The sequence below is a fragment of the Phalacrocorax aristotelis genome, chromosome 17 (genome assembly GCF_949628215.1).
Source record: "Phalacrocorax aristotelis chromosome 17, bGulAri2.1, whole genome shotgun sequence".
Taxonomy (NCBI): domain Eukaryota; kingdom Metazoa; phylum Chordata; class Aves; order Suliformes; family Phalacrocoracidae; genus Phalacrocorax; species Phalacrocorax aristotelis.
Genome location: NC_134292.1, coordinates 10,733,232 through 10,756,606, shown reverse-complemented (window position 1 = coordinate 10,756,606; position 23,375 = coordinate 10,733,232). Strand labels below are relative to the sequence as shown.

General features: G+C 44.9%; 2 protein-coding genes across 7 annotated transcripts in view; one reads left to right on the top strand and one right to left on the bottom strand.

Annotated features, from left to right (window-relative positions):
* Positions 1-256: 256 nt before the first annotated feature.
* STOM (stomatin) lies at positions 257-16,596 on the top strand. The gene is made up of 7 exons (XM_075112220.1): positions 257-398; positions 7,116-7,219; positions 8,143-8,215; positions 9,079-9,161; positions 11,921-12,124; positions 12,628-12,762; positions 14,641-16,596. The coding sequence occupies exons 1-7, from the start codon at positions 350-352 to the stop codon at positions 14,833-14,835; spliced, it is 843 nt and encodes a 280-aa protein (XP_074968321.1). The 5' UTR covers positions 257-349; the 3' UTR covers positions 14,836-16,596.
* Positions 16,597-16,839: 243 nt separating this feature from the next.
* Positions 16,840-23,375, bottom strand: part of GSN (gelsolin) — a 36,394-nt gene continuing 29,858 nt past the window's right edge. For all 6 annotated transcript variants that reach the window (XM_075112216.1, XM_075112218.1, XM_075112214.1 and 3 more), the window contains 9 exons: positions 23,076-23,291; positions 22,123-22,256; positions 21,253-21,343; positions 20,559-20,729; positions 19,456-19,630; positions 19,054-19,178; positions 18,457-18,534; positions 17,704-17,764; positions 16,840-17,227 (listed from right to left, as the gene is read on the bottom strand). In XM_075112216.1, coding sequence (XP_074968317.1) covers positions 17,058-17,227; positions 17,704-17,764; positions 18,457-18,534; positions 19,054-19,178; positions 19,456-19,630; positions 20,559-20,729; positions 21,253-21,343; positions 22,123-22,256; positions 23,076-23,291 — 1,221 coding nt within the window. In that variant the 3' untranslated portion in view covers positions 16,840-17,057. The remainder of the gene's footprint in view (positions 17,228-17,703; positions 17,765-18,456; positions 18,535-19,053; positions 19,179-19,455; positions 19,631-20,558; positions 20,730-21,252; positions 21,344-22,122; positions 22,257-23,075; positions 23,292-23,375) is intronic.

The window sequence follows — 23,375 nt, the reverse complement described above, 5'->3', positions numbered from 1 at the left end:
CTCTCTCCGCTCCCCTCTTCCCGCTCCTCGGGGCCCCGCGCCGCCGGCCCAACGCGTCCGCCTTCCCCGACTCCCCTTCCCTGCCTGCTTCCCACCGCCCTCTTCCCGCTGCTGCCCGTCCCTCCCCACCCGTGACCGCCGCCGCGGCCGCCCCCTCCGCACCCCCTCAGGTGGCGGCGGGAGGAGTGCGGGGGGGTGGGGGGAGCACGGTGCGCGCAACGCCGCGGCCCCACCCTCGCAGTGGCCGCCCCGCGGGGCGGGGCGTGGCGGGCCGTGGGGTGGCGGGAACGCGGGGCGGCTGCCGGTAGTGCTGAGGAGAGAGACAGACAGCTCTGAGGAGGCGGCGGCCATGGCAGACCACGAAGCGGGGGTCCCGCCTAAGGGGCGGCGGATGCACGGTAACCAGGCTGGGGGGCAGCGGGGAGGGGGCTGTCCTCACGTGGCAGCGGGGATATGGCCTCTCAGCCTGTCGCTCCCCGCCGGCGGCGGGCCCGAGGCGCCTTCCTGTTGCTTCCTGATCTTCTCTTTCGCTTTTAATTATTATTTTATTTAGTCGCTGAGGAAAGTTTGCAGGTCTTTCACCAAACTTAACCCCGCGGAAGGAGAGAGGAGCGGTGCCGCCTGCCTCCCGGGCAGCCTCCCGCTCTGCTCACCCCCCCCCCCCGCCCCGCAGCCCCCCGGGCCCCGCCGCGGCTCCCGCCTCGCTTCTCCTCACGAACAGCGCGTGGGGAGGCAGAGGAGCACCGACATCTGGCCCCGATTGCGTAACTTGGGGAGTTTTGTGTGTATGTGTTTTGTTTTCATGTGCGGTAACTCGGGACACTAAGGGGAAAGCTAAACAAATAATTAAGAGCAGATTCAACAGATGTAATCCCTGAGGCGCTGCACCAGTAAATGAGAACAAAAAGAGTTTGAGGACTGGTTGTTTATACCAGTAGTGCCTTTCACTTGAGCAAAATATTAGGTAGGTGTGACTGGAGGAAGTGATAAAAGTCAATTATATTTCCTCAAGTGCACCAGTGAAGCTATAATTAATTTTTACCTCTTGGTATCGTTATTCTGGTGGCTTCTGGCCTTAGTTAGGTGTGAACGTAACCCGGGTCAGGCAGCTTTGGAGATGATGTGCTAAAATAACACAACTAACAGTTTCAGTTCCTGGAAGCTGACCTGCTCCCTGCGTTGTTAAAATAGACTACAGAAAAGTCATGATTTGTTTTATGGTTTTGTTACTTGCAGCCTCAGAAGGAAATGGATTTGTAAGATTGCTTTATATACAAAGACTTTGGCTAGGTAACCGGAGTTGTATAAATAAATGTAGATCTATTTGGGCCCCATGCCCAATCGCACATGCCAGTTCTTGTAGCCTCGGAGAGGATCTACATTTCATCCCGTGAGTATGTTAGTTCTTAATACCGAACAGCGGTCACTCTGATGCTAACCCTGGCTGGGACTTGGCGAGCCTTTCAATGTACGTGCTCCTGAGGCTGTTTCTTCTTCACGCGCGATGTGGTGTTTTGGAGGCTAAAGCTGGCTACCAGTTATTTTTGTCATAGTAAAGTATCTATGGAGTAAATGGAATTTCGGTTATTAGATGCAATAATTTTGGTTGTTTCCTGTGTGGAATGCTTCGAGAAGCATCTGAAAAGACATTTAGTTCTCACTGAAAGTAGCATTCCTTCTTATTCCTGGTTGTTTGCTAATTATCAAACAGTTGAATAACTGTCGTAGAATAACACTCTTCAGTCATTCTCAGATCTTGATTTGACTGAGTAGCGTGAAAGTGGAGATCTCTATCTAGTTTTGCTTGCCTTGCATTCAGTGCGGTTGATCTCCTATAGGCATTTTGTTTTAAATCTGGTGGGTTGCTTGCACGGCTGTGGGGGAAGGTCCCTTCCTCTCGCGGTACAGAGGAGCCTTGCACATTTTTGCTGTTGACAGTGATGTGCTTGTTCAGACTGCGAGGTCTCTGCAGGAGAAAAAACACAAGTGAACTGTATGCCACACCTCAAACAGTAATGAGAACCTCCTCCTTCCATCTCAGCCTCCAGCACTAAGTGTTTAGTATAAATTGTTAATACTGTTTGATGATCCAAATGATAATTTCTTGCTAAAGTAACGGTAACTGTTCCAGACAGCCTTAAAGGGATCGAAGGTTGTAAAGGCAATTAAATTTTTTTTAAATACTCTTTCTTCTTGTGGTTTATTTTTTAAAGAGGTACCTAATCTATTGCAGACCGTCCATCAATAAGATTCCTCTGACTAAATTCCAGGTGTAAGTTTTTACTATCTTGATAATGAAAGAGCAAGAATAATGCAACTGTTTGAACTGAAGCTGTAGGGGTATACAACAGAGTGTTCAGCACTTGAGAAAATCAAGCAAGACAGAACCAAAGTCAAGTAGCTAGAGTTACTGCAAGTTAAAAAACCAAACTTTCTGCTATGGTGCCGCATCAGCATCTGCAGCATGGAGAGCTGCTTCACAGCTGACTTATAATTAAGCCTTTGAACTCTTCTATGTCAATAGTTCCTTTTAAATCATAGCTGTTCACGATAGCTGGAGTTGCAAAGAGAGGTTATTAAATACTGGTATTTAATAAAATATTAGAATAATACTACTTCTTATTTTCAAGTAACTTTTCTTTTCAGGCTCTATTTTTTACAGCTATTTTTTACGGCTACTTCAAATGTACTTTTTTGGACTGAAATTGATAAATTCTTTGCAAATTTAAAATCTCTTACCGTTATGGAAAAAAAATTAATTTTGTTCCACATATACTGCCTTTAGCATATTATTCCAACAGCTAGATGCATATATCTGTCTGCTCAAAAAATCCTAAACTCAATGCTGTTTCTAAGAGGAAAGATGATAGTTATGAATTGCTTGACTTTTAATTAATTGAATGAGTTCCAGGGGGTGTGTTCCCCATTCTTTAGTTTAGTTGTTAGAAAATTATGTGAATGCTGGATCTCCAGACACGAAGGGATTCTCTTTGCCTGTTCACGTGAAGAGATCCAAAGTCGTGATGTATCTGACACCGCTGCGTGTGCGTCCAGCAGTCAGTGCCGTAGAGGATGGTTGAGGTGATGGAGGGAAAAGATGGGTGGAGGTCCATCTTGGAAAGAAACAAACCTTGTCTTCCTACAAGGAAAGGAAGTAAACTAGGAAATATGAATGGATTTTGCTTTTAAAAATATATATATTTTAAAATAATAAAGGTCACATGAAGAGTTAAGCAGGAGTGCTAAAGAAGCAACTGTGCTACAGTGCAGAAGCCTTCGAGTGGCACAGTTGCTCAAGAATTTTTGCGAATTTGATAGGTTGCCGTGGTTTGCACGCCAACAGCCTGCTATAAATTTAAGTTGTGGGCTTGTCTGGTTTATAGCCCACAGGAAAATTCCAGTGGAACGGTTAGAGATGGTGGAGTTGGGCATGTTCTGGCGTAAGCGGGACTTTGAGCACCGTTTCACGGCCAACAGAGAATAGTTGAAACTGAGTCGATGTTTTCATCATTAAAGAATATTATTTATTAATATAAATTATTCCTATGATTAATAACAGTCCTATAACTAATAGTAACAGCTGCAATATGATCATCAGTTTGTCTTTCTCTTTCATGATTGTGTTTTCTAGGCCTGCAAGTCACAGCGCCTTTAAAGGGAGGGACAGCTCCCAGCAGCAACAGCAGTGGAGAAAATGCAGTGTTCTCTGTGTGGTTTTAACATCCTCTGAGTTTTTGGCGGTGTCTGTTTTTTGAAGCCATTACATTGTTTTTCTCATTGCTTTTTCAGCAGGTGGATACATCACAGTATATTAACATTTAAATATATATCCCCAGCAATTATTGTTAATCATCATGCATCTGCTTTGTGAGCAAGGTTTTGGTTTTGTTGGCTTTTTTATTTGTTTTGTTTTGTTTTTTTTCTTTGGGAAGAGTAAATTATATTTCTCCTTTTTTGAGTTGGATTATATAACAGTATCAGAAATGTCACGTGAGGAGTCAGGCCTAGGGAGAAGCAAAACCCAGTTCTCTAGAGTTCCCAGGCAGAACTCTCACTACGAAACTGTTTTTGCCTATTTCTTACTCTGGTTCTCTTTAGCTATTCTTGAACACTGCAGATGCAGCTAAGAAATAAAAGACAAACTTTTTATTCTTGCTTCTCCTCCGGATCACAAAATACGCTGCTGAAAGTCTGTTTTCAGTAGTTCTGTGGTTGTTCTGTGGGGGCTTAGTGAAAAGAGTATTTCTCTGAGCTGTTCTTTGGCACCACCTGCCAAAACCAAAGGCATGTTTTGTCTGTGTTAAAATGTTCCCGTATGCAATGGGTGATAGAGGGCTGGGAGGCGGCCTGCTGCAGCCAGTGCTTAGTGTGGTGTAAAATTGAGGTGGGTTTCAGAACATTGGTTGGGCAGGGATATGCCTCACCTGTGAGAGGTGTGTCTGAGGCTGTGTTACACCTGCACCATCTCTGCCAGTCGCGTTTCAGTGCTGTCAAACTAGCTGCTATTTAGCATCCAGTGTCAATGAGCCTGAGAAATCTGGCAAGAATGGCCCATTGATGAAGTTATCTAAGTCCCACAAAGGAGATGTTCAAAAATAGCAATAAGAAACCTCGTTACACAGATGCCAGTCACGTTCTTGTATCTCCGTTTTTCACGAAACAGCATTTCTCCTGCTTTTTGTATTGTGAAATATACCACATGATGGGATAATCGTGGTGTAAATTACAGTGTAACTTTGGAGTTCTCCTGTGCAGAGACAGGAGTTGGACCTGATGATCCTTGTGGGTCCCTTCCAACTCAGGACATTCTATGATTCTATGAATCATTGTGAAATACAAGTGGGCGCTTACTCAAATATTGAAATTTTACATTATTTAAGCTGTGACTTCTACATTCAGGTTCAACAGGGAAGCAAATAATTTTTTTGTCCACGCTGTAGTTCTGGTAAGAGCAGGTGGGTGGTTGGTGGTGAAGGACTGATGTTACACTGTAGAGCAGAACTGAAGCAGGATCCTCAGCTCCTTTAGGTTTATAAAAGTTATTAAGTAAAAGAGAGAGGGGGAGTTTTTATAGTTTTAGGCTGACTAATACCTTGTTCCTAAAAGAGAGGTAATGTGCCCTTCACTAATGAGTTTACAGATGTTGCCTAATGCTGACAGCTGCTTGATACCAGAATGTGTAGGTAATGCATTTCCTTGACTTTCACAGGACGCCTGGAAATTACTTCTTTAATCTGGTGTTTCCACTACGTAATAATACACTTTGGGGGGAATAGCTTTGGGTAACTTTCCATAGAGGAACTTTAAAATGACACGTGATGTGATGCATCCTTGGGGGTTATTATACTGGCATGTGACGGGGATACGAGTTACAGATAAGATAGCCAACTGGCTTCAGAGGCTTTGAATAACTTTACAAAGTCCAAGGTACTATGTGAGACAAAATCTTATTATGTTCCACCACCTCCATATTCCATCGTACTCGAAAGGCTAGGACTAGCTCTAAGACCTGCGATTGGTGAAAAAGAGGACGAGAAGCTTCAGCATCGGTTCCCAGTCATTTTGCTGACTTCTATGACTGTAGTCAAATATTGTGGATCTAAATTTGCAAAGCATATACTATTATTTGCTATTACTCACTTTCAGGGTTAGCAATATCTAATGACTGATCTACCTCACTTCCCTCTTCATCCAAGGCATACACCACGAATGCTCAGTTCAGTCGTGGGCACAATAAAATGCTTACTTGTATATCTGGAGTTGTTAAAATCAATGGATGTTTTTCAAAATCAAGATTTTGCTTTATAACAAAATGGGTTCTACTTAAAATAAATGTTAGGGTGGAGACTCAGAGGCTTATTTCTTATAACCAGCCAGTTTTGTTGTGCAAATTGAACTGTAGTTGTGTTTGGTGACTACAGAAAACAATCCATTTTATAATTCCAGGTAGAACTAAATTAGAACTTCTAGACTCTCTAATGCAATCTTTTTCTAAGCAAGCTGCTGTATGCAGTCCATTAGATAACAGAACTCCAGTCCTTTAAGCATTACTGGCATTGCTCAGGTTAGGATAACGTTTGCTTATTTGCAGGACTGTAAGGGGAGTATTTACAGTTCAGCAAGATGGGGAAGTGAGCTCCTGAAGCAATGTTCTTCATCTCAGCGTAAGAATTGTGTTTTCCCAAGCTTGGTGGGTGCTTCTTGGCATTTTGTACTTTTAGCTTTTTAAAGGATGGAGTAAGGAAGATGAATTTCAGTATCCCCCCAGTAGGAATGCGGTGGTTGTGAGTGCTAGGTTTCACCCAGGGATATCCCCCCTTGGCAATGGGCTCCTGGCACCCTGTTAGGAATCTTAGCTGGCAGGACAAGAAACTTCCTGTAGCTTGATGAATGCTTCCCAGCATGTCTGCATTTTGTCATGGTGCATTGCTTTTTTTAGCTGTGCAGTATTTGAAACCATTAGTTCTTGCTATTTGCTGGTTCTGGAAATACATCCAGTTGGTATCGTTTCATGACAGAGAACTGTCATGTTTGTTTTCTAAGGGTAAGTAGCCTTTATAAAGACTTTATTTCACACCCAGCTAATCTTGGACTGCACCTTATCCTACTTCCTAGACGCAGCAGTTTGGAGAATGGTGGTTTTCTTAGATCTGCACCTACGACAGCTGGAACATAAGTTCTAAATGCCCTGTCACTAGAGGTGATAGGTCGTGGAGTGTTTGCATTTCACTTATTAAGCAAGTGTTGCTCTGACTTCCTCAGACAATAACAGAACAGGATTTCTACTGCTGCATTTTGGTCGTTCTGCTAGAGAAAACTGGCAAGAGGGAGGCATCTGAGAGTCTGTGCTGAAATGTTAGCGTGCTTAATTCTGCATAATGTTACTCAGACCACATTCTGCCCTCGGCTATCTTGTGCAACTTCTAGAGACTAGTGAAAATGAAAGCAGAATTTGGCTTTTAATTTGACTTCTGATCTAAACCTGATCAATCTGGCTGGAGGAGTAGTGCTAAGAGTGGCTTATCTCTATCAACATAAATATCCAGTTGTAGGCGCTTTCTTTAACAGGCACTCTTGGTTTTAAAAATCTGAAAAATTCTGCTCTTGTCTTGCAGATGACTCTGATACTGGCCTTGGTGTCTGTGGATGGATCCTGGTGATCACTTCGCTTTTTTTCACTGTTATTACATTTCCTGTATCAATCTGGATGTGCATAAAGGTAAAATTGTTCGCTGCTAAATTGGATTAAAACTTTAAGCAATGCAGATGCTTCCTAGTGGTTGTTAATGTTCTCTATTTTGTTTGTGTTAAACACAAATTAATCTAACTTAATCTAAATTAATTCTTTCGTGAACTGTAACAGACAGTATGTAGCAGACCCCGACGCTTCAGTGCGTTAATCTTCAAACCAAAAAGAAAAGTGCGATTACAGGATTTAGTCAAAATGAGTTTTGCGTTGACATCTTTACTACGTCTACCAAGTTGTCAGTAGTATATAAGCTAGTTTGGAAGATCAGAATAATTGCAAGAACGCCTAATTACTCTTGGAGGACTGATATTTTAATTTTTCTTTAAGGTGATCTCTCCCTGTATATGTATGTGTGTAAATATGAAGTATGTAAATGTAAATATATAAGTGGGTACATACATGTGGCTGTGTGTGACAGATTCTTAGAGAACGTGTCATCTGTGATCACTTTGAGCTTTATGTTTCCAGTTTCTGGACCGGAGAAAATAACCCCTGCTTTGTTTTGTCTAATATACCGTGGCAGAGCTAGAGCTAGAAAAATCTCTGCTGGGTCACCTGTACTGCACACTGTTCTGCTGCTGCCAGGATATTCCTGACAGCTGCTTCTACTGCTTGGTCCTGCCCAGAGGACATGCTCTTGCTTCTGCTGCTGGTATATAGTGCCACAGCCTGAAGAATATTTCTTGTGGAATATTGTCCTGATTGTTCCTTTTGTTGTTCGCTTTTTGACAATAAAGGTGAAGCTAAAATTCTCAAAAGCAGCCAGTATAGATATGAAATGTAACATCTGTTACACCCGAGGCTTAAGACTGTCTTAACTAGCGTATGCATAGTTCGGAATCCATCGCATGGCTTCTGGAAGCCCTTGCGTGACATCCAACTGTTTCTTACAGATTATAAAGGAATACGAGCGCGCCATCATATTCAGACTTGGACGCATCCTAAAAGGGGGAGCGAAGGGACCAGGTATGTCCTGGAGAGCATTCTTAATGTTTGTTCTAATTAAGTCATCGGCACAATAATAGCTGCCTAGAGACATTGCATTAGACCAGCGAATGGATTCCTCAAGAATTTTGTAATTTCCAGTAAGAGGGTGTGTTACTTCATGGAGAAGACAGTAATCCAATTATCTGTGAGCAGTACCCAGATCTCTTTAGTTAATGGGTGGCCTTCAGATAGAATCAAAAGCACAGAATGTAAAGGGAGGAATAATGGCATCAAATATGCCATTTCAAAAGAATTTGAGTATGTCAGTTAAAACCCACATGGTCTGAAAGCCTCAACGTTCTTCAAAAGAAACAGAAGCAATTAAATTGATAGTTTTGAAAAGTTTCCTGTGTGTATTAGAAATTCTGATGAGAACGGAAAGACTGTTGTTTTCAGCTGCTGCTCCTGCTGCTCAAAGTGACAGAAAGGGGCAATAGCGTCTCCCTCCATTTCATCCAGAGTCCACAGTACTTCCATGTTGCTGTAACGTTGAAGAATTCCAGTGATCTGCTGGAACAAAAGGAGGCTGACAGTTTCTGCCACAATTAACTACAAGTAACTACATGGGACAAACTTTCAGAAGTAGCTGTTACACAGTTCTGGGTGGTTTTTCCAAATATTAAAGATCTCCAAATAAGTTAGACCTGAATAAATTGAAGTTTCTCAGCAGACACTTTTGAAAATCTTACCCTGGTTTGAAAGCCACTAAGGAACGTGCTGCTGAGCTCGTTACAGACGGCTACACAGCTACGGTGGTTGGATTTAAGCTTATTTCAGCAGCAAGTTTAATCTGTTTCAATAACCCATTTTCACATCGTCTTGAATGGATTTTTCTTGCCCAGGCTTGTTTTTTGTCCTGCCCTGCACAGACAGCTTCATCAAAGTTGATATGAGGACCATCTCTTTTGATATTCCTCCCCAGGAGGTGAGTTTGCACTTGCCTTTGTATCTGCTACAGTGTTTGCAGAAGTCTGCACTTTCTTTTTCCCTTTCTCCTCTCAGTATTGGGGAGGATGTAGTTTTAATGTAGATTCCTTGTGCAGGATCAATGTATTGTGAAAAATACATATATCCTTTAGCAATGTCATTCAGTAAGAGGTTGCTGAAAGGAAACAAATTATGCTGTCCTCTAAGGACCAAACGAGAATGCTTAATACTGTTTAAGAGCTGGAATGGGAGGGGCTTGGAATGAAGGCTGCTGGACTTCATGCAACATTCTCTAATGGTTTCTGTGAAATCTGGAAGATTTCCAGGAGCAGCAGCAATCTTTCCTATGCCAACTTATCTACGTGTATGAACCAGCTAAAATAACGGGATTGAAATTATTAGATACATCAAATGCTGTTAAGATCAACTCAGGGTAGTGGTCTGCTCCCTTATGCGGGTTTTGTGTACATGTTGCTTCTGTGGCCTGCTATGCACAGGAACATCACGAAGGTGTACCGCACCTAACATCACCTGATGTCTTTCAGTTCGAAGGTCCTAAAGAACAAAGAAATTACTTAATATTTCTAGCCTGTTTTTCCTTGGACATCTTAATTTTTCAGCAGGGTCTCTCCACAGCACTAAGCTAGCTGAACTCGGTGATGCCAACTCAATGGATAACAAAAGACTCAAAAACAACCCGCCCTCTAAAAATAAGTTAGTGAAGAACCGTATATCGATGATTATAACTGTGTCCCTCAAGTATCTCGTGTATTCTGCAAGACAGAGATGCCTGACGCAACCTGTCTGGTGCATCTGTTTCCTGTCATATTTGCCAGTCAGTCTATTGCTCATCATTAGTTGTAGATTTAGACAAATGGCAAATGCCATGGTATGCTCTAAAGGGTAATTGGTAGAAACCTAATCACTGGCAGCTTGCAGCTGCTGATGTGCCATTAGTGAAGCCATCAGTTCTGCAGCTTTCCTTTGGGCTTGATTAGATTATGCTTATGGATTTAGGGTGATTTGTGTTCCGTAGGTAAAAGCAGAAATATATTTTTATTCGTCCAGTGTGATTTCTGTGCGTGCTGCTCATTCTTTGTCTTATGCTACTATGGAAAGCCTGCTAAAATAGGTAGTTTTGGGAAGGACAGAGCAGGTAAGTCTTGAAGGTTGAGTAGCTCACATGTCCCTCTCTTGTCAAATAACATAATAGTAGTTGTCTAACATGGAATTAGGACACCTGTTCTCATGGTCGTACGGCATATTTCAATCTCTCTTTAACTTAATTTCAAAAGATCATTAATATTAATGCTTCTTTCCGGTGTACCCTTTTCTAAACCTTTGAGAGTATCTGCCTTTATCTTTGCAAGTACATCTTTTACTTAACATAGAAGTGTTGAATTCAGTAAATCACTTGAATCTAGCTCTGAGGATGTTCACAAATTGGCTTTCCTCAGCAACTTGTCTAGAAATCACCACATGGTTGTTTAGTAGCACAAGGTGGCATTTCAACCAGAAGTTCCTCCAAGAAGGACAATGAGCTGCTAGATGATGACAGAGACATTTCTAATTAAATGTTGAAGTACGCCTGACACCCATGCAGCTGAAATATATCAGGCCGTTGGGACAGGCAAAACCCAATTTTGTAAGCAGCTCCAGTGAAACCTTCCAGGCTTCTCTAAAATCTCTCTGTTTCTCTAAGCTTCGTTAAACACCAACTCCTTTTTTACAAATTTTCTGCAATTCTGCGAAGTAACTCACGCAGCCGCTGCTGTGTGGGAGTCTCTAGCATTGGCCATTCCTATGGTGTGGCACAAGCAGTAACAGAACTGCCTTCACCTACGGTCACACCTGCAGTACAGGAAACTCTCGCTGGTCATGATTCTTTGAAAGTGCGGCTGAAACACTCCCTCTTCCCTCACCTGCTTTTGCCCTTGTTTTATAAACTGACACACCTGCACAGTGATGTCTTGCTAAGTAAATAGCCTTGTGACTGAAGGTAAATACAAGTGAAAACCTGACGTGTCCTGTGTTTGCACTGATGCTCATTATTAGCCCTTTTTCTCTGTACAGAAACATCAAATGAGCCCCTCATAAGTGTCCCCAGCTTATGCTCTGAACTAGAGTGCCTTAACCCATTCTGAATTGTGCGGCCCCATATCCCCATCTCCGCATCTAAACAAAATCACTTGGAGCGCTCATGTTCCTGGAGCCTTTTCTGTTACCTCGGCCCTTCGTTACGTGTGCCTTTTGCATTCCTGTGCAGTCAATCTGCCTCTTACACATCTCTTTTATTACAAGCCTCGCTGAAATAGTGCGGGGAGATGCCTACCTGGTTATGATACGTCGCTAGTTTCAGAATAACAGGTTAAAGTTTCCCAGGTGAAAAAGCGTATGTATTTCGGTGTAAATTATCTCTGATTTTTTTTCCCTACCACTTGGATGAGTTGCAGATCCCTCTGTGAATTTGAAGAAGTGAGTTAGAAATAACATCATGGCAAAGCTAATGGAATGTATTTTTCAATGAGAAGTGTTCTAATCCCATATTTAGTCTTAGCTTTGCAGAGCTGTACTGGAGGGCTTGCACATCGCTGCACAGATGTGTTCACGTGTAGCATATGCATAAAGACCTTTTGTTTTCAGGTCGGTTGCTTTACCTGAGAAAAACTAGGAGTTTGTCTAGTTAAACAAATAGGTAATTATCATTATATTCTGTAAATACATGCTGCATTATATGCTTTCCCCGTTGCTTTTTAGATCTTGACCAAGGACTCTGTGACAGTTAATGTAGACGGAGTGGTTTATTACAGAGTTCAGAACGCCACCCTTGCAGTAGCAAATATCACGAATGCTGACTCAGCCACCCGCCTTCTAGCCCAGACTACTTTGAGGAATGTTCTGGGGACCAAAAACCTTTCTCAGATTCTCTCTGATCGTGAAGAAATTGCGCACAGCATGCAGGTAGGAGCAGCTTTGCCTGAGCAATCCATCAATCAGTTAAGCAGCAATCCCGTGGGTAACTTAGAGGTCAGGATTTATTCTGCCTTGTAAGTGATAAGCCAAGTTGTGATTTGAAGCTTTCAGCAAAACCCTATCAAGAGCTATTGGGATGCTGTTCTGTATAATAAAAATGCGTGACTAAAGCAATAATGGGCCTGCGGGGCCAGCAAGCGGGATGGGGGATGCAGGAGAGGAGCGCTTCCCTGGATCATCGCCTCAGTACCCTGCTGTTGAAGGAAATTATGCCTCAGAATTCCTTCCCTATATTAATAAAGCTCCAGGGGTTTTTTTGTTAGTTTACAACAGTGATGGTTCTATAACTATCAAATCAGAACTTAAATATTGAAGTCTTTAAAGTCCAAGAATTGTAAGATAATTCATTTGGTTTATTGGTCATTCTTCAAACTGGGACGTTTGTTTGCAGCCAGGTAGAAGGCTTAACTTAATTGTCCTGCCTTGTATAGGCCGCACTTGATGAGGCGACAGATGATTGGGGCATTAAGGTGGAGCGTGTGGAGATTAAGGACGTGAAATTACCCGTCCAACTGCAGAGAGCAATGGCTGCAGAAGCAGAGGCTGCCCGGGAGGCAAGAGCTAAGGTAACGACATCAATGCGTGGTTTTGGAATTGTTTGGGTGCTTTTTTTCCCTTGATGAATAATTTAATGTGGTGATGTAGAGGATGGAGATTCTCAGCCAGATCGTGTTGTAGCAAATCAGGGTGCAGGGCAGGGTTTTGTGGATCTGTCTCTGGGTGTTTGCTCTATTTCAGCTTGGATCACACAGGTGAGACTTCCTGCAGAAATGCAGAATCTCAATTTTTTTATTACCACACTCCAAGAACAAATCGTAAATCACAATCTTGAGGTTATTAGCTGGAGCCTGCAGTGAATTAGGAGCCAAACTTACTTCCATCTTTTTCCTGACTAGTCCTGGTTTTAGGCAAGCCCTTTGTTTTCCGTTTGTTACTTCATACAAGAAATAAGGGTGACCAAACTCAGTATTAGAGCTGTTTTATGTGGACCGGTGATTGCTTTGGTCATGACAACTTCCCTTCTGAGGTGGGAGAAGGTGATACTAAATATTAAAGTTTGGAGTAAAAATCCTCAGAGGCAGTTAGAGCTGTCCCTTTTCCAGGCCTAGGCAAGTGAGCATCCTCCCTTAGCATTGTGTGCCCCACAGTCTGTCTCCTCTGGTGGTTTGTCAGTCCTGGCTTGAAAACTTATTTTGGCCTCCATAGGTGCGACTATAGAGTCCATTTTTAAAACAAACAAACAAAAATTCTAGCTGTCCAAAACACCTTTTTTTGTACACTAAGCTGCTAGGTGAGGGTTTCGGGTAGGTGTCAGTGGTCTGTTGAGCTGCCCACCCCTAGAAGAATGGAATTTGCATTCTAAATACTAAAAATTTGTCCTGGCAAAGGGAGGCTTACTGGAGTTCATCTCATGCCATGAAAAATACATCTGATCTTATGACATTCATCTCACACCCGCACATGGCAGCGATTCCTATGCACATATGGCAGATACGAAAATCGGTCATATATTATTGAGGAGTTTCATTAACTTTAACCTGTCTTTAGGTTCTAATTAAAAAATTTGGGGTTTATTTTCCTGGGAAATCGATGCTAAACTGAATTTCACTAGATATTGGGGCTAGCAATTATTGAATGTGAAGCTGTTGGCATGCCTAGGAAAAGATCTCTAAGCTTACGTTAGTGCTCCAAGTATTAACTTATACGTATTTTTTTGATGCTTAATTACTTTGGAATTATTATTACTTATTCTGCCATTCAAAAGAATATTGTGCCTTTGCAATAGAACTCTGCACACTTGCCTGTGCTGACACGCGTGTGAATTGCCTCAGCGATAGCTCCCCTGTTAACAGTGCCATCCTCCAGCCCGCCGTCCTTTGCAGATAGTCAGAAAATACGTATATTGTCCCAGTGCGGAAGGGCCCTGCTTGTAAAGAAATGCAAGACCATAAATCTGTCTCTAATGAACTCATAATTAAAAAGAAAGAGGGAATAAAAAGGTGCTTCCCCAGTAAGAAACATGCCATTCCCCTGTCAAGCCCTAGTAGAAACAAAAAAATACCGCTTCAAGTAAAAAGCATTTTCAGGTATGTATGGGGAGTGCCCTCTGGTTTTGAGAGGCAGTGCTGAAAGAAGCCTGAAAGAGGCACAAAATAAGTTTTGTTTTGTTTTGTTTTTTTTTCTAAGAACGAAACAAATGCCCCCTTGGCACTTCCATGCCATGGTGCCAGCTTTTGTGGTCCGGCACCCTGACGGGGGGAACGGGCAGGCGGGGCCCTGGGGGCAGCAGGAGCGGCTTATCTGGGTGAGGGAACAGGCGGAACTGGTGCGAGAACCTGGTAAGGGAGGAGGTCGCTCGCTCGCTGGAAGTGATGAGCAGCCTACAGGTCTCTAGTGCGCTCCTGTGCCAGAACAGACTCAACTTCTTCATTTTGCTTCCCCAGGTGATTGCAGCCGAGGGGGAAATGAATGCTTCCAGGGCCCTGAAAGAGGCATCCACGGTTATTGCGGAGTCCCCTGCTGCTCTCCAGCTTCGTTATTTGCAGACCTTGACCACCATTGCTGCAGAAAAGAACTCCACCATCGTCTTCCCGTTGCCCATAAACATACTGCAGGGCATCATAGGAAAAAATCAATAGGAAGAGCGGGAGGGGAGAGTTTGGGGGGGGGGGGGGGGGTTTTGCTACAGTGAATGTTTGCAATGCTGAATTCCCTGTGTATTGTAGCTTATGGCAGTGTTAACAAAGTGGGTTTGCTGAGGAACCTCTTTTGTTCTCTTGTGTTACAAAGCTATGTAATGTCTGTAAATATGGACGATCGAAATTATTTGTAATTGAAAACCTCTCCCAATGAGTACAAGCAGGGATCTTAAATAAGCACGTATCCGTGCTATCCTGGATGGGATGCCCTTAATCTATGACCCCACCCTTTTCAAATAGTACATAAACCCAGGTGTGGTGAAGATGGGATGAGCCAGCATTTGGAAAGAGAAGTGTTCCTTTTAACAAACGGGGCTGTAGCACTGCAGGGAGGGTGGAACAGCCCTGACTGCAAACCCTCGGGGCGCAGCTTATGTGGTGAAGTCGCCTGACTGCCAGCATGCGGCTGGGTTCTCTCGCTTGCACAAGGAAGGGAAATGGAAGTTGAAAGAGGAGTGAGAATACGATACTGGTGTGTCTGAAAATCAGGCTCACGTGCCCTAGAGAAGCCCCCCATTCACGAGCAGCAGTCGTCAGGTGACGTTGCTGAAGGGGAACTTTGCACCTCTGTTCTGCCACGCGTGGCCATGCCCTAGTTAGGGATACAGCGTGCTCGCAGCCTCTGAGGGGCTGTTCCGTGGCATGCTCTATAGGTTGGTGCGGCTTTAAAGCCCTGAAAAGTGGTTGGGTTTGCCTTTACCTGTCTCCCTTAAAAATGATTTTAAAAAGCCAAAGTACTGATGCCTGCATTGTATCCAGGTCTAAAACCTGCTTCTCTAGGAAGTAAGATCTCTGTAACTGGTGGGGGGGTGATGTTTAACAGAGGATGCTGTACTGTTTATGTATGTTGTAACAAATTGGTGATTTACCTGCTGATGCTGCTCCTGAGCAGAGCTGTAGTGTTTGTGACACAAAGGGCTTACACTTAATACCAAAAGCCTGTAATCTTCAGTTCATGTAGTCTTGAGCTGCAAGTCTGTTAAACCGTATTCGCGTTTTGTACCTGTTCAGCAGATGTAATTACAGGTTAAAAGAGAAGAATTAGAGACTGCGCAGCGGGGGGAGCTCCTTAGGCTGCCCCCCTCACGGGGCCTGGCATCTGGCCTTGAACCGGTGGATGTGAACAGCCAAGATCAACGCCACAAGCGCCCTTCTCGCACTGGCAGCGTAAAGTTCCAAACCTGTTTTTTTATCACCCTCCCGCTATGATCAGCTCTTACTGAGAGGTGCCTTAGTAAGAACAAGGACTAACTGTGCCTCCATAGGCGGTTCCTTTGTCGCCATTAGGAAAAGACACCCAAGCGCTGTAAGGGCGGGAGCCAGCTGGCGCTCTTCCCTTCTGCCTGTTTGCTCTGAACTCTTTTTCTCCCCTCTGAATGATAAAAGCGATCTACCCATCTGCAGTTATTAACTCTACACTAGTTATTACATTAACTTCCGTTAATAGAAGCTGAGCTTGACTTTTTGCTGGGGGGGGTGGGGTGCAGAAACACAGTTAACAAGGATGTAATAATTAGCATTACTGTGCTCACACGCCTCAAGTGGGAAACAGTAACTGCGCAGCTTGAGGCTCACCCTTGGGGAAGAGGAGTGAACCTGTAATGGCCGCCGTTGCTGCCATAGATGGGCGCCCCGGGAAGCCTTGCTGACACCAGGAGCGTGCTTTTTGCTCTCAGTCTGAATAAAAAAAAATGTGCTGTTTGCTAAGGAGTGACTTTCTGAAAAAGTAGAACACACTTAATATATCAGGGTCCTACATGCTAATAATTTTGGCAAGGGAAAAGCAAAACAATCCCCAAATCATTTCTGCAACCATTTAGCACAAAGTGCGTTTGCAAAAGACGGCACAAAGACGCTTTAGTTTTCGAAGGTGTATTTGTTTCACGTGGGATCTGCAGGTTCTGTTTAATGTTTTCCTCTTAGTAACAAACTCCACCATTCCTATTCTCCACATATTCCATACAAGCTTTTATTGTATTAAATATAATCAAAGCAAGGAGTAGGGTCAATGTCTGGTCATGATTGTTTTCGGTAATTATTGCACAGCTAATTGGCTATTAACATCACTGCCTTGTTAACATGCGTCCTGCAGGAGGAAGTAGCTTTTGAAGGCATTGAAGGCACTAAACTTGCTCCATTTAAAAAAAGAAAAAACATGTTACTTAGACATCCACATCTGCCATCGCTCTCTGTAGGGGATCAACAGACCAGTAGTCGTCGTCCCAGCCCAGGAACCAGCCGGAAAAGGTTGGCGGCTCAAAGCCTTGCTTGACGACTGTGACTGGAGTCCTCTTATCTCGGCTGGCCGGATCAGTCTCAATGTACCGTTTAGCTGCAGGCAGAGAAGCAGAAGGAAAGCTCTTAGAGCACAAATCTCACAGAGAAACAGCTGAAATGGCTTAGTTGTAGCTAAATGCATGCTAGAGAGACCAGTTCAGGTTTTTCATTTACACAACAAAAACACCCCACAGAAGTTTTCACTCCGTGGCGAGAAGCCTGGCACTCGTTTGGAGGAAACCGCCATTAGGGTGGTAGAGGCGCTCTCCTTGAGGGGCAGCCTGCCCCCGCTTACCCACACGAGGGGGCTGTTTCAGCATTGGGGGCCGAGCACAGGGCGGCCGAACACGGCACTGCTTGATGCTGATCTTTGGGATCCCCCTTTTCTTGAGAGCTGTGATCTCCGACTGATTGCAACATGGAATTTTATGCTGTGACTAAGGCATGTTCTTGGTACATTAAAGTGCCCGCCTTATCATCAGAGACTGGGAAAGTTTAAGAAAGTTAGTTCAGAGGAAAATGTGACGTTACCAGATTTCAAAGCCTCAGTCTTCTCTTCTTCTTGGGCATCTTTCCCAATCCATACAAAGACCTAAAGATAAAAATAAAAACCCATATGAATTATTTCAGCAACAATCGATCTCTTTATGAAAGAAAGGGTAATTCAGATGGTCTCAGTGACCGGCGTATGACACACAAGAGGAACAGGCTTGTGTTGCTGTGCCTGGATTGTTGACCTACGTGACTAAAGCTGTAACGAGAAGCTTTTTGACTGTGTTTTATCTACATAAATTCTAGATACATGAACAAATCATACATTAGCTTAATATCGGGAAGAACCAGCAGATGTTTGAACATTTTTACGTAAAACATACGAAATTAATCTCCAAGTTGCCTTTTGGCTGAATTATGCACGGTCTGTTATGGAAAAATAACAGAAAGTGTGTCAGTATCTGAAACGGCTGGATTCTAACCCTGGCTCGCAGTCCTCCCCAGCCAGGACAAGGGCGCTGCCGCCAGGGACTTTACAGACTGGGGGCGCATGCAATACACAACAGCCCATCTCCTTCAGCCCTTAAGCTCGCCAAAGAACCGGCAGGACACCTCTCAAATTCGGGTCTAAGTTCTCTTCAGCATCACCACTGAGGTGATTTGTTCTCAGGCCTGAGGATGAAAGGACCCTTCAATACACCAACTCTTCCAGCTATTGTAATTTGGGTCTCCATCTAGCGCCAATTTGTGCCGATGCCTCGCGTCCCTCTGCACTAGGTAGATGGGACGTACCTGATCCCACGTGTCGAGGAGCATAACGTCATCTGTGGCGAGGTCATCCTGAGTCAGCTCTCCAGGAACTTCTTCAATCTGGAAAACATAAGGTTAAAAGAGGAGCATGTACTTGAAGCACCATTTTACCTCTACAGGAGAAATCCAGCTCACAGAGGTTCTAGTTTCACCTATCGGTGAGATGCATTTAGACCCTGGCATGCTATTTGGCCACGCGACTCAGGCTGTCACAGACGGGTTCTTTGACCACAGAACACAAAATCGGCCTCTCTCTACCTAGAGAAACTGTCTTTCACTCGTGCCAAGGCTTGCCACGCTGCCTCTTTTCACTTGAAAGATTCACAAGTTAAAGTTTGAGGAATGTGAATGCTCTTCATCAGGGCGGGACCAGCCTGACGCTTCAGCAAGTTGCTGTGCTGACACAACAGCGCGCTAGAAGGAGCTGCTGTCTCTGCAGAAAAAGGGTGCTGATGCTTTCCTTCTGGGGGCAGCACCGCAAAGGAAGATGAGGTGTACCAGCCTGGTGGTTGGCTCAGAGCAGGCTGGGGCTGAGCTTCATCAGCTGGATGTCGAGTTAATTGACTCTCAGATACTCACAGTGAAGCGTCCGCTCTTGTTGGAGCATGCAAAAAGACGAGGGGGGTGAGCATCCATCTTCTTGTCCTTCAGCCGGGGAGAGGTACGGTAAGGAGCTTTTCCACCCAAAGCTGCCCAGAAATTATCTGAAAAAGAGAAAGTGGTACTGATGCCTCGACTGTTCACGGAAACTACAGCGGCAGTATGGTTTGGGTAGGGCTTGAAGCGCTCTTCTATGTCAGAAAGTCCCAAAGACCCACAACCATGAGTGCACTGTTAAACATAATGAAGACGCTTTGGAGAAGCCCCTCTGTGCCTATGTCCGCGTTCCCTTGTTCTGAGAGACGAGAATATCCATTAAGTAATGACTGCGAGCGTGCAGCTACACAGAAATGATCTCGGGCTCTGCTGGGCCTCCCTCACCTGGCTCTCTGCCCTCAGAAACCTGCACTGGGCGAGCTCCCAATGTCTTCAGCAGCTCTTGTGCTCCTGATTTCTCAGCATCGCTGGCTCCTTGGCCCACCCACAGGTAAGCAGCAGAGGGAGTTTTCAGGACAAAGGCATCGTTGGAGTTCAGCTGACTGGCAGCAGGATCCAGCTGAAAAGAGCGAACGTTGCACATGTCAGATGAGATCCTCCCGTACACAGAGCCCATTATTTCAGAATAAACATCAGTACCCGTCGTTGAATAAACTGCAACAAGATATTCCATGCAAGCGGGTCAGGGTATGCGACATGTATAAGATTGTGTATTTGCCTGTATCTGAGTCATGAGTTTTAATCATATGAGAAGAGTAAATGTGTGTTTCTGTGCGTAATCTGCAGATACCTCTGACCTACGGCAAGGATGCTTGACCTGTCATTTTGCCAGTCTTTATGGTTACAACAGAAGATTTCGGAGCCTGCTGGGGAGACCACTGCTGAGCAATAGCCCTGCTGCTCAGGCTGATGAATCATTAACATCATTTCCTCTGTGTCAACAAGGACATGCTATCTTGAAGCTAGAGACCTAAACCAGACATAAAACAGTGCTGCTGCCCCACCTGTAGCTGTTGACTGGGATTTAGTCTCTCTTTTGTTGTCGCATGGGGAGGGGTTGTGTGCCTTTTCTGAGGAAGGAGTAGGGCTCTTAACCTACGTCCTGGCACAAGTTCTATTTGCATACGGGGTATTTAGCGCTTTGTCTTTAACGCTGCTGTCACACAGGCTTAGAACAAGTCACAATGGCCAGATCCTAATGGTTTCCAGCAGTTTGAGAAGCATAATAGTACGCAGGGTGCGGCATCTAGCAGGGGCTTAAGAGAAAACAGCTTAAATATAGTCAAGGTGACATAAACTAATTAGAAAATAATGATTATCACTACTTAATCCATGGGAAAAGAGGAATCTTTTACCAGTTGGTAAAGTTTTCAAAGCGTGTTCCAGGTTTCATCACAAAGCTCAGTTTGGCCCTTCTCCTGTCCAAAGGGATCATGTTCCCATCACAGCCTATGTGTACGACACGAAGGGTGGCTCCTTCCACATACCTCCACCGCTCTGGTCGCTCCCGAGGTGCTGGATCGGACCTGGAACAGCCGTGTTTCTGCAGGTGCTGTCTGGCCACCTTCCCGAGAGGTTCCACCCTTGTAAACAATCAAGGGCTTTCCACCGAACATGCTCATCAGATGAGGTGGCTCTTTTCCTTGCACTACTCGTTTCTAGAGAAAAAGAAACCTGCTGTGAGTTTTAAGCTGCTGATGCTGAGGAGTAGCACAAGATACACTAGAAATGGCCTTTACAACCATCCTCCCAGGTGGAACATTTGTGTAGCGCCCAGCTGGTGGCAGAAGCTTAGCTATTGCCTCCCGCACAAAACCAGAACTTGTTTAAACAGTCCGTTTTTGACAGTTTGGTGATTTGGACTTGATGACCCTAGAGGTCTTTTCCAACCTTAACGATTCTAAACAGCTCTCACAGCTGCCTCTGGCACAGAGGTAACAAGTGAGAGCCGTAAAAACCCTCCTATCTCATACTGGCCACCCATAAAACTTCCTTGCGTAATAGCCGGAGCGTAGGTTAGGCATGCAGCCACTCCGTAACGCCTGCACCGCGGCTGGAGGCTGCCACTACGTGACTGGGTTTCCCCACTGCCAGTTGGTAGCACATAAATAACCGATCTCTGTATACGTTATTTATTCCCACATGTTGGGGTTGGTGCATTGGCTGGGTTTGGGTTTTTACCTGTACGGGGCTGCCCCCCAGCTCCTCGTCCAGCTGGACTGTGAGGAATGCCGAGGTGGCGATTTCATCCTGAGTGGAATGGGCGCCCTGCCTGAAGACAAGGCAAAATTTGAGTTTTATTTCCAGCCCTTTCCCCTCCCACACACACACACACCTTACAGAGACCAAGAAGAGGCAAAGAAAACCTCTGTTACCAAACCTCTGCAGCACTCCTTCAACATGAAGGAGAAATTCATTACCCTATATTGTAACACAGTGATTACAGAGGGAGATACGAACGTTTTCTAGATAACAAGCACAGATTCTTTAGTATCTTCATGCCAATCTGCCACTATCTTTCTAGCAGCTAGTTTAAAAACATGCCTGTTGGTGCTGTTATCAGGAACCACACGTGCAGCCCCTATCCAGGCTGCATCCTTTCTGGTTTCAGTTAGGCAGCTTGCCCGTGCCCTCTCTGCTCGCTGACGAGCAGTAAGAACAACACTGTGAGACTGCCTGCTGAAAAACTCCTATTTAAGGGCATGGTCTGGGAACTCTAACAGTCACAAGCCACCAGTCGAGGTGGCAAAGTATCAAAAATTAGTTACAGTGGTTTCGGAAGACGTAGGAACTCTGCAAAAAAAGACCTAGAGCTTGATCCAAAAAAGAAAAAAAAAAAGTAAAATAAAAAAACTAGCACAGTAATTCCCCCCATTGTCCCACTTCAAACAAAACATTCCAGTTTTGTTTGCAAGGGGAGGGTATCCAGGGTGAAATTTTATCTCCTGAGGATCCTGTTAGCAGGAACCAGCAGTGATCCCGTTTCAAAGTGGGCTCTCAGCCCCACGTAGCCCCAGCATTTCCTGACTTGCGTCAGGAAAACTTTCTTACCAAGTGTAAATAATCTGTCCCTGTTTTCCACCATGCTGGTAATTGTACAAGATGATATAGCTATCCCCTCCGTAGAACTGGCCGTACGTCGAAGGATCCACTGGCACTTTCTCTGAGCCTTCTATTCTCCATATCTGGAAAAGGAGAGGAGCAGAAATATTCCAAGTTCAACAGAATAGACAGACTTTCCTGACAGAGCTCCTGGTCCATTTTCTTCCCAGATTCATCCTCCCAGAACTTGCGGTCCTGCAGCCCCACCTGCTGGGGAACGCCGCGGGGAGCCTGGCGTTCCACAGCCCGCGGCCAGGCCGGGAAGCAGCGCACACTTCACTTTCCTATCACGAGCTCACGAACCTTGATCGGATTCATCTGAGCTGTCAGAACCACTGGAGAAAACACGAGTCAGGCTACCAGCACCGCTGCCCATTTTACACCTGACACGATTGTTCCAATTCCTCTCAGAGAGTCAGGAACAGAGCTTTTAGGCTTTACTGGGGACTTCTGAGACATTGGCTGGGTGGGGCCTTTGTGGGCTTTTGGACAGGACTCGGCCCTTTCAAGGCCTCCTCCACCACCACTTCTGAGTGCAAATGCACACATGCAGGTGTGATGATATAGGTGCTGTGAGACAATCACCCACCACACGGCTGACGCAACAGCTAGAATAGCAAGGAGGAAGAGGAATGAGAAAGAAGTCTGGGTCCACACTGCTGGCTGAAGAATTGCCCCCAGAGAGATTCTGGGTTCAAAATTAACAGCTCATCTACACCACTTAGCTGCAAGGCTCTCAAGACCCTGCTGGTATTTCTAGTGTTAAAAATTCCCCCAGCTTTTATAAAACTGCAGTGTTGATGATCCTCAGGCCTCCAGTTGTCTCGTTGCTTTTGCAGGATGCCATCAAGTGGCAAAGAAAATTCCGGAAACCTTCCCAAAGGGATTCCAACACTGCTCACCTGTTTCCGGCCAGAGCCGTCATCCTCCATTCCGTGCTGGGCAGCCATGGCCTTGGAGGTGTGCAGAGTGGCAGCATCGAAGGGTACCTTCTCGATCTTGGCAACATGACCGGAAACATAAGCCTGTCCCAGTCCTTCTGTCTGGTCCTTGTCCCGCCAGTTCTTGAAGAATTGCTTGAACAAAGGTGTCTCACCACTCTCAGGGAGGACTTGGACCTGCAACAAATGAGGCGGCCCATCAGGAGCAGCTGCAGCTGCCCCCATCCCACACAGCTCCAGCTCTGGCTGCTCCTTGCTTCA